This window comes from Triturus cristatus, chromosome 3_1 (assembly GCF_964204655.1).
Source record: "Triturus cristatus chromosome 3_1, aTriCri1.1, whole genome shotgun sequence".
Classification (NCBI taxonomy): domain Eukaryota; kingdom Metazoa; phylum Chordata; class Amphibia; order Caudata; family Salamandridae; genus Triturus; species Triturus cristatus.
Window position 1 is genome coordinate 488,860,797 of NC_140583.1, and position 10,233 is coordinate 488,871,029.

At 40.2% G+C, this 10,233-nt stretch overlaps 1 protein-coding gene across 2 annotated transcripts in view; it reads left to right on the forward strand.

The window, feature by feature from the left end:
* The window catches only part of MAP1A (microtubule associated protein 1A), a 754,346-nt gene extending 749,200 nt beyond the window's left edge, over positions 1-5,146 (forward strand). For both annotated transcript variants that reach the window (XM_085644324.1, XM_085644325.1), the window contains one exon: positions 139-5,146. In XM_085644324.1, coding sequence (XP_085500450.1) covers positions 139-294 — 156 coding nt within the window. In that variant the 3' untranslated portion in view covers positions 295-5,146. The remainder of the gene's footprint in view (positions 1-138) is intronic.
* Positions 5,147-10,233: the final 5,087 nt, after the last annotated feature.

Sequence of the window (10,233 nt, forward strand, 5' to 3'; positions counted from 1 at the left end):
TAATCATTGTGATTGGTGGCTGTGCAAGATAAAAACTGGAAAAAATAAAGCGTTAGGCTTGGCTATCTATGATAGTTGCAATGCGGGCTTCAGCAGGTTGTTGGCTCGTCTAAATCTTTGTCCTTTTTTTGTTTCTAGGTCACGTTAATTCCAACCCATGACACAGAGGTGACGCGCGAGTGGTACCAGCAGACCCATGAGAAACAGCAGCAGCTGAATATTATGGTCCTGGCGAGCAGCAGCACGGTCGTGATGCAGGACGAATCGTTCCCGGCATGCAAGATCGAGTTCTGAGGCGCATTTGCACCCATCAATCTTATCCAGTCCACACGTAGTGCTCTGCATACATCATAGTATCCAGTCATAGTACAGCGCTCCTTTGGTTCGAAACATTACTTCTCGTTGCATCGGGTGCAAGGAATGCCACCTCTTCATCCAGAGAGACCCTGGATATTCGAGAAGACCATGTTGGATTCTTGAGGGAGCTGTGCTGAGATCAGAGGCCGCATACTGGGCAGTCATTGTGGAAGGCATTTTTTATTCCTTGGTTATTCTGACTTTCTGTATCATGCTACATAACTGTCCATTGGTCTGATGCAGGAGACCTGCTCTGAATGAGACCCTGATTGCAATGCCATTTTGATTTGTCACATGTCTCTGCACCGATCTGCATGCAGTGCTGAGCATGCATGATGGCGGTTGCATCAGCGATGGTGTAAATAGAAGCCTGATGTGGTAAGAGTTTAGGAGTTGGGGATGAGTCATTTGAATGATTCTCATTCCCCATATACCTGGCATATTGTTCAGTGATGATATTTTGGAATCGTGTGACCATGACCACTGCAAACTGTCGACGAGTCTCATTTGAAAATCCAACATGAAGAATTTAACTGTGCTTGTCATCTGTTTTGGAAGTTCAAAAAACACTGGCCATGATAAGGTGTGGCCACCGCTCTATCCGACGGATGGGGCAGTGACTTTCGAAGAAGCAAAAGGCCTCATCTTGGGTCACTGAATGCCGAAGCCAGAGACACTGATCATCTTGTACTCCATATATGAAGTATCATAAATACAAGGTTGGGTTGGTTGAGGATCATGCTGTTAGTTTGAAAGAGCACATTTCTAACCTGCTAACCTGAGCTTTGCACTTGTAGATGCTAATCTTGTACTCTAGTTATAGGAATTCTTTATGGTACCAGTGGACATTTGAATAGAGGAACGCATTAGTTAGGTGTTCAAATGTACACAAGGGCACTCCCTCCACACGTACAGCTTGAGTACTGTGCACCCTAATATTTTTATTTCGATTGACATATCCTAGGAACCAAAGGATTTCCCTTTGAGGAATGGGGTGACCAGGGCCAGCTTGTCAGCATTAAAGGTTTTGTGCTTTTGTCGTGCTTGATGTGTTGCCTAATTTCCTTCTTTATGGTTAAGGTTGGTTGTGGAACAATAGTAAAGGATGCTGTAGGTCTCTGCACTGAGAACGCAGCAATAATAGTAAGACAGGCGCCTGACTTTCCAACATTGTGCCTGTGTGCCGATACTGTGGGATTTTAGAGGCAGGCATTGACACAGACATGGGTAAAAAGCACAAGTTGGAGAGTACTGCCCTTTACCAGTTTCTCCTGGTCCCCATGCCATGAGAACTCATTTGGTGATTGTTATTGTTATATTCCCTTGCCTGTACAATAAGAATGTCTCCTTTGCCAGGGCAGAGTTTGCTGGTGTGTTTAGTGGGTAACAGCCCATTCTTGTCCCCTCTTTCTCTTGCATCTTTTATAATTTCTTTAAGGAGGCTTACATTATCTCCACTAACATTTCCTTATATCGATGACATGACTTGCCTCGGTTACAAAGGGGGACATGTTGTTTAAGATGCATGCAGAAAACTCAAAACTGATGTCACGCATGCAAGACTTTATTCACTGGTCTACACACCCCATTTAACCCAGCGGCCATCTTGCCACGATTCGTTCTCATGAATCGTGGCACTTATTTATTTTATGGAACACAGGGAGACATCGGATAATGTATTTGCATTCATATCCAGTCTGGATATTGGAAGGCAATTTTACACATCATTCCCAACATGTCTCTGTAAAGAAGGTTGGCCTATTTCACGGCTGTTAAGGGGTGCCATGCAGATTCCAGAAATATGGGTCCTTGAAGCTAAATTAAAAGCTACTTAACAAGCTGAAATGTTAAAGCTAAATTGCAACCAGTTGCTTGTTTTAAATATAGAAAATCCCTACCTGTTTGACTTCAACTTTTATCAAGATATAGCAATGGGGGCTGCACTTCGCGTGCAGTCCCCACTGCACTTTCTTTGACACCGAGTGGCAACACCAAGAGCACCTCACAGTCATGGCTCACAACTTCACTGTAAGTTTCATATCAATGAGGATTAAAACATTTTTAAATAGCCTAGTGAGGTCCTGCCGTTGGCACTTTCATAACTATAATTAATAATTAACTGATAACAGCAAAAGTTCCCCTTTAATGGCATGCGTCACTTGTGTTTAAAAGATGTTAAAGCGAATAGCTGTTCCCTTACAGACCCAGGTATAGATTAATGCCATGTCTTTTGAGTCCTTCCACCATAAAACCCTCCCAAAGGATCAAAGAGAGCAAGAGAAAGAAGTGTGAGAATAAACTGGGGGCCATATGAATGTAACTGTACCTTAAGGTTCTACACCTCGCATGAAGTAAAGGTTCTCGTTTGTAGACACCTAGTGCTGCGGGCCCCGCTCTGGCTTTGGAATACCTTGAGATATGTCTCCGGTCGCTCTGCAGTGCCTACCTGGGACAGAAAGCTGCTAAACTCTACAGTAGATCCCTCCATTATCAAGTCAGCACCGTTCTAAAAGGGAACGTTGCGCCTTAGAAAACCGAATTGTTAGTGTACTAAACAGATGGTTTATATTTCAGTGTTTATTATGTGCTGTCTAATTTATATATTTATGTTAATGTTTTCCAGAAGCTAAGCTATCTTTTTGTAAAGTTAATATAATTTTTAATTTATCATTTTTAACACTAAGCAGTATAATTTAGCGGTTCTGCTTTCAGACAACATTATTTTATTTGTACATGTTTTAGATGCTGCATTTGCAACGAACAAAACTTCTGAAAAAGTTTATAAAAATATTTATAGGTTGAAAGTTGGTGTTAGTGTTCAAGGCAACAACACATACCGATTATAGCCTTCTGTGTGACTGACAGAACAGAGCTGGCATGCCATTGCTGATACTGATTTGGTCTCTATTCTCACAAGGTAATGTTTTCATTGTGAAAAAAATGTGTCTGAATGGCCAGCAGGAATGTCTGTAATTGCCTTTCACAGCATTATAGGTCGACTGGTGAAATCCCTGTTCATTCATGCCTGTGTACAGCAAAATCCTCGGTAGATCGGTGAAGGCTACGTGTTTAAGGGGAGGTATATTGCAGAAGTCATACTTTGGCACAGTGTACCAGAGAAAAGCCTTCAACAGCACTAAAGTCAACCAAGTGGAAAGTACGAGTGGCAAGAGGCAGCCATTGGACACCATTGCAGTAAGCAATGGCCTCCCCAAATGTATGTATTGAGATGTGTATGTATTGTGTCAAATGTATGATTTCAAGACTTGATGTTTTTTAGGAATGTATTGGGTTCTACAACCTAGAACAAATGTTCTTCAGTTCGTTTGTGTTACAGCACTGCTCCAGCTTTGGTCGGTCCAAATCACTAAATTCACAAGAGTTTCTGAGCCATTTGTGCAAACTTCTTCCTTAAGTTCAGAACAGATTGTGTCTGCATGTCTACGTTACCGCAACAAGTCATGCAGAATGTGTGTGCCTCGTGCACATCTCAATTTACTCATGATAAATCATTCCAAAAATGCAGCATGTTCCATTCGTTTGATGTTCCTTGCAGTGTTTGGCCTTTGTTACTTTGCTGGGCCTTACGGCCAAGCTTATGTACTGCAGCTCCATTGGCTAATAGTCAGCTACTGATGCCTGGAGGCCGAGTGCACTCAAGTTATGGGTCCCCACAAGGAACGAAAGAGTTTGTCCTCCATACCTGTAAGTCTATTTCCTCATACGAGTGTCTAGGCAGTAAAGCTAATGCACTAATTAAAAAAAATATGAATGTTTCTTTAACCTTAAACTTGAAATACAGTTAACACAAAGAATAATAGCTGGCCATGCTAGTTTGGCACCATTGTGCACCACAACGGACCATACGAAATGGTGAATTTGTAACACAGCTACAGGCAAATGTTACAAAAGAATGTAAAGAATTATAACTCTAGATTTTTTTTTCTGTGTGCTGAAGGATAATCTTTTCGGTTGCTCTTCGTTGCCCAATATGAAAGATATGTTAAAATGCGATTGTATAACAGTGTGGGTTCTCAGAGCTGACCAAATTATTTTTTCCTCCTTAACCATCCTCTTAGGTTTTTTGAAGATTCTGAGCACAACCCGCCTCCTAGCACATTGCCCTGCATCACTCTTTGCAAACTTTGAAGAGTAAGAAGCTTTTCTCAACATAAAAAAGGGTAGCTAAACTTTGACCTTAACTGAAAATGGTTTAAGAAATTACAATGGTTTGAATTCACTTGTTGATACATTACTTGAGGGATGCAGGTAAAAACCAAACCAACAACTACCATCAAATTGTAAACATTAGGTCATATATATATACATACGTATATATATATGTGTGTATATATATATATGTATATATATATATTTATATGTATATACCTGTATATGTACATACATATATGTTTATATATATGTATACATATATTTAAACATTCAGTATCAGCGTTTGCTTGTTTCTGCATGTGGACTATAATGCGTTATACTTCTGTATGTAATAGATAAATGAATACTATTTTAAAATATATATTTAAAGTGAACATGTCTTAATTGTAATGAGATGGCGAATTGTACTCCTGATAGCTTTGTTCTATGCTGGATGTTATATAAGCAGGGCCCTGACATTTATTTCTGTTCTGCATCATGTTACAACAAAACATTACTTCTTGACGGATTTTTCTACCTTTGGTTACTTTTCCCCTTCTCTGTGTGCAATATTCTGTAACTGAATTACCGTAAAAGGGAAACAGCCCGATACATTAACAATAAAACATACATTAATGGAAAACGTGTGTATAACTCTCTTTCATTGCATGTGTTGATTCCGATAAGGCAATCAGTTTAGTAAAAGTTGCCTCTACAAACACTAAATGTTTCATTGTTTCACAGTTAAAAAACAATAATAGTAAACATTTGAAATGAAAGAAACACTGTCTAGCCTTTTGAAGTAAACCTCACTCCACCCTATGTATATAACAGCAGGTCCCCTTAGACCTATGAGCTAGTACCCTAGGATGTGATACGACCGCATTGATCGATGATATCTCCTAGGTAATTTTGTAGTGTCAATATTCGAGATATTGTGGTCACAAAACCAATGGAGATGGTTACTAAAGGAACATGGAGTGGGGTCAATGAAAGGTTTAAGAAACCCTGCATTGGAGTCCAGAAGTCAATTCTTAATCAGGTCACATATTTAGCATGCAAACACCTTTCATAGAATACCCAACTCAAGTGACTCATTGCCTGATAATTGAAGGTTTTACGCTTGGACTTTAAGCATTTGTTTTTCATAAATTCAACATGTTCAACCACTCTTTCCTATATGAGGTTTACCAGCCATACCCTAATGTGATCTTGGCAGTAAGCCCAAGCACTGCAGAAATACGCTTTTGGGCAGTTACACGTGGCTTAACAACTTCAGAGGAAAGAGCAAACTGTGTTATTGGAGACATGGTAAGGATGAAAAGCAATCTCATTTCATTAGATGCAAGTGTGTACCATAAAGGATCCTACAGAAAGGTGTCATCTAAACTATTTATTACAAGTGAGTTAAATATAAAGAGAAGCTGTAAGGTGCTACATATCTCACAGAAATATACATCATGTTAAGAACCTGCGTTATGAAGAGTTGTAATGTAATGCAAGGTGGATTGGTAGAGCGCTGCTTGTTACCCGTGATGATATGCAGGCACTAGCTTCAAAATATCTGCCAAAGTACACTTGTATTAAAATAAGGCTCCAGATCTCTTCATTTGCATATTTCTAGCATGCTGCTTCTCACATATACATTATATTTTTGGGGAGAGATTCGAAGCCCTTCCAAGCAGTAGGACGAATCTAACAATATTAGGTTTCAAAATGCTTTTTTCACATATGTAAAGGAAGCCATCCATGCCGCCATTCTAACTGTGATTGTCACGTTGGAATATATTTGGTCTGTACCCAAAGAAATCGCTGGAAAGTAGAATGCCAAGCTAATTTGCCCTTTCCTTCTTACTTCATTTGATGACGGAGTGTATTATGGCAGAGGCCAAGGTGCCACCAGCATCGCTTTTAAAGTGACTAAAAAGCTGGGTTTGTAGTTTTATTTAGTTGCAGGCATTTAACCCGCATATTCAAATGCCCATTCAGTAGCACTGTATGTGGCATCCATGTTTATAGAGAATTGTTTCCTAAATGTTCCCCTGGACTGCGCTTTCCATACTCATCTGACAAATTTCAAAGAGAGCAGCTGCAGTACCTGGGTTGGTGGTATTCTGGGACCACAATACAACATGACAAAATATAATTATAAATATTGTGAAAAAGTATTGAAATAGCTAGAATGATGTACTTTTTACACATTCTGGTACAATATGGCGTCGCAAAAGTGTGTGTTTGGAACCAAACATTCATTTAGCATCACTTATTAAGGTTGGGACCAAGTCATTAGCCACACAAAGGGCGCTGTGCACAAGAAAATAAACTTTCAGGTTAAGTACCCTCTCTCCTCTGTATTTAATTAGAAGTTTATTTTGGTTTAGCTATGTAAACATTTCATTAAACTATAAACTAATGCAAAAGAGGTAAAAGACTGCCAGCAACATTAATCCTTTCTCCTAATTTTATTGGGACAGTTAAGTATTTGTATAATAATCCTTCCGCTAGACTATTGATCAATAACCCTCAATGAAAAGGTCTCGATCAGGAGAGGTTCGAGACAGAGGTGCCCTCTTTTGTCCATTCTTTATGACTTGTTTATTGTGCCCGTAGAACAGGCCATCAGGGCAGACAAGAATATAGCCCATTTGAATGCCCAGGGTGCATGAAAAGATTGCATTATATGCGGACGATTTATTACTTTTTACTACCCGCCCTCAGCTAGCTATCCAGACTTACAGCGCCTAGCAGGTCAGTTTGGGTCATTGGCAGGTTATGCCATCAATCAAGAGAAGACTGAGATTCCGGCTTGGAATACAGAAAGTATCAATAGACCTGTCTGTCCGCAAAAAAGAAATCTGGCTGTAGATATGTGCAGGATCCGGATTAAGTGCCATAAAAACATCTGGACAGGGTTGAGCTTGATATTAAGAATTATTTTAAGAAATGGTCAGACCTTTCGTCGTCTATTTTTGGTTAAATCAACTTAGTACAGATGTGTATTCTCCCCAAACGGACCTTTTTAGGTCTCGCCTGACCCAGCGCATGCGCTGGTCTGGCGAGACTTATTGAGAGGGCTCCAAAAAGTGCTACAGGCCAGCCTAGAGCTACAGTACATGTTCGCGGGCGCGCGTGCCGCTTTGATGTTTGATCGTGATTGCGATCACTTTCACTTTATCGGCCCTGCATAGCCAATAGGTCTCGCTTTTGGGGTAAGTATTTAGTTATGCAACTGTTGCCTGGCTACACCCTTATAAGGTCCCAAAGGCGAGACCTATTGGCTATGCCAATGCTTGCTATTTCATTGAATCCCGCTATGTTTTGACTCAGCCTCCCTTCAGAAAATTCTGAGTGGTATCAACAGTTTTACATGGGCTGGAAAAGGGGTGAGGATAGCCTGGAAAAAAATTGAGGAATACATCGATGAAGGGAGGGCTACAGGTTCCAGATGTTCAACTGTATTGTTTGGCTTTTCAGCTGAAAACTTGCAGAATGCTTCTTGGAACACCAACTGATTCGGAAATGGGAAAGTTGTTTTTGTCAATGATTAACAGCCTGAATAGTACCAATGGCTTTCTATATAGGTACAACTCTCCTAAATATTTTTTAAAAAGTCAGGCTGAGGGTTTTATGGTGGGCACCACAGTTTGGTATAAGGTAAACAGCAAATGGGCAATCCCATGTTATTCAAGTCAGACACCGATATGGGAGTTGGCAGGGGCTCATATATATTTAAAAAGGTCCTAAGTGCTCATCTCATGTCTTCAAAGTGCGTAAAGGTGGGAATCTTATTCATGTTAATGGCATGAAGTCCTGGGAAGAAATCTCACGTAGAACACCAGGCAGACATTCTAAGTTTAAATATATAGAGCACCATTCATGGTTTCTTGCCTTAAAACGAGATGGGAACCCTATGTATTCGAAAGTGGAAAGAGACTTATATATAAGCGGAACAATAAAGAAAGAGGTTGCAAGGTGGTATGAACTACTGTGTGATGCTGAAGAGAAGGGGTAAGCACCAGCTTACCAGAAGTGAACTCGATGCTTGCCAAGTGAAGAAGTGGAAACGTTATGGCAAATATCTTTGGAGCTTTTATATACTACTGTTAGTCCTGAAACCATCTCTTGACTCTACATAGGGCCTACTGGACCCCCTCCAATAAATGACAAGATGGGAGAGATTCTGAGATAGCACATGCACGAAGTATGGCGCTTTCCAAATGCAGATAATAAACAGGTTGGCATCATGCCTTCCCTTGAAGGTTTATTCGGATGATGTAAGTAAAACTATTACTGCAGCTATAGGATCTAAGTTTGAGGTAACCTCAACCGTAATCCTTTTTGGTGTTGGTGAGAAGGATAAAATAATATATGATCATAAAAAACTATTTTCTATCTTATGTTGATGGCTGCACATCTGGTATGTAAAAAATGGATCAACACAGCCCTTCCAAATGTTATAGAATGGATCTCGCTGAAGGAAAATATAGCAGTTATGACAGAACAAACGTTTGGCAACCAATAATAGATTGGATAATGGAAGGCAAGGAACATTTTTAAACAATGAGTTTGATGATTATGCCAGTTAGCGGCTGGATAAAGAACCCAGGGGCATTTTAACAAGGGCCTTATCTCAGCTTATTTGGCTTTAAAAGCCAAAAAAGCAGAGATAAGATTATCGCCCTATCTACAAGGGGATGCTAACATGCATTAGAGCATGTTAGCACCAGTTTTCCCGACGCTTCGCTTCCATCTCTAATGAGATGCAAAGTGGGCGTCACTGGGCATACCCCTGATGGACTACCTTGTAAATTATCGCTAAATACACATCGCGATATTTACAAGGTGGCTCTCAGGATTTTAGCAGACGTTAGTTTTGGGCGAAATCTGCGGTTTTTGCCAAACACTAACTTCTGCTAAAATCCTGACTTAGCTATACCTATCATTGGAGGTGGATTATGCTGATACGACCACAGGGTCGTATCAGCAAGGTTATCGCTGTTTTCAATGGAACATCGCTGAAAAACCAGCGATGTTCGATGGAAAACATCGCTATCGCTGGGATAATTATCGCCATTGCGCTATGCGTTGTTAATACAGCGCTAGCATGGCGATAATTAACAGCGATAGCCGGCGATAAACATTTTCACGCGTAGGGCGGCCAGCGATAATTATCACTGCCGCTTGGTAATATGCCCCCCAGTGCTCCAATTCCGAATGTCCTGTACATGGGGTCATTTCGAAAATTTGAATAGAGAAATTGCTGGAGGTTTGCTAAACTGGTCTCAAGTTGGTGTCCCTCAAGGCATCATCTCGAGTTCAAGGGTAATGGAGACTGAAGAAAAAAATAATTAATCCTTTCTCAATCGATCGTAACCTTCGACTGGTAGCGTTGATCTACATGCATCTTTTTTCTTTCAAATTTATTATAAATCACAATATTTGGACATATTTCATTATAAACTTTGTCATTAATATCATTTGTGTCACTCCTTCTGATTTAATATTCATGGTATTTAATTTAGAAGATAACAGACACATCTTATGAGCCTCCACATTACAACAGTGGGATATAACACCCCTTTCACCTGCAAGCCAACAGTTGTTTCAGAATGCCACCATTCTCCTTCTACCTCTTCTACTGCGGCGGGGTGAAATCGAAAGTACATAAAACCTTAAACTCCACTTTGTTCTGAAGATCTGCTAGATCCCTTGATTTCTACACAG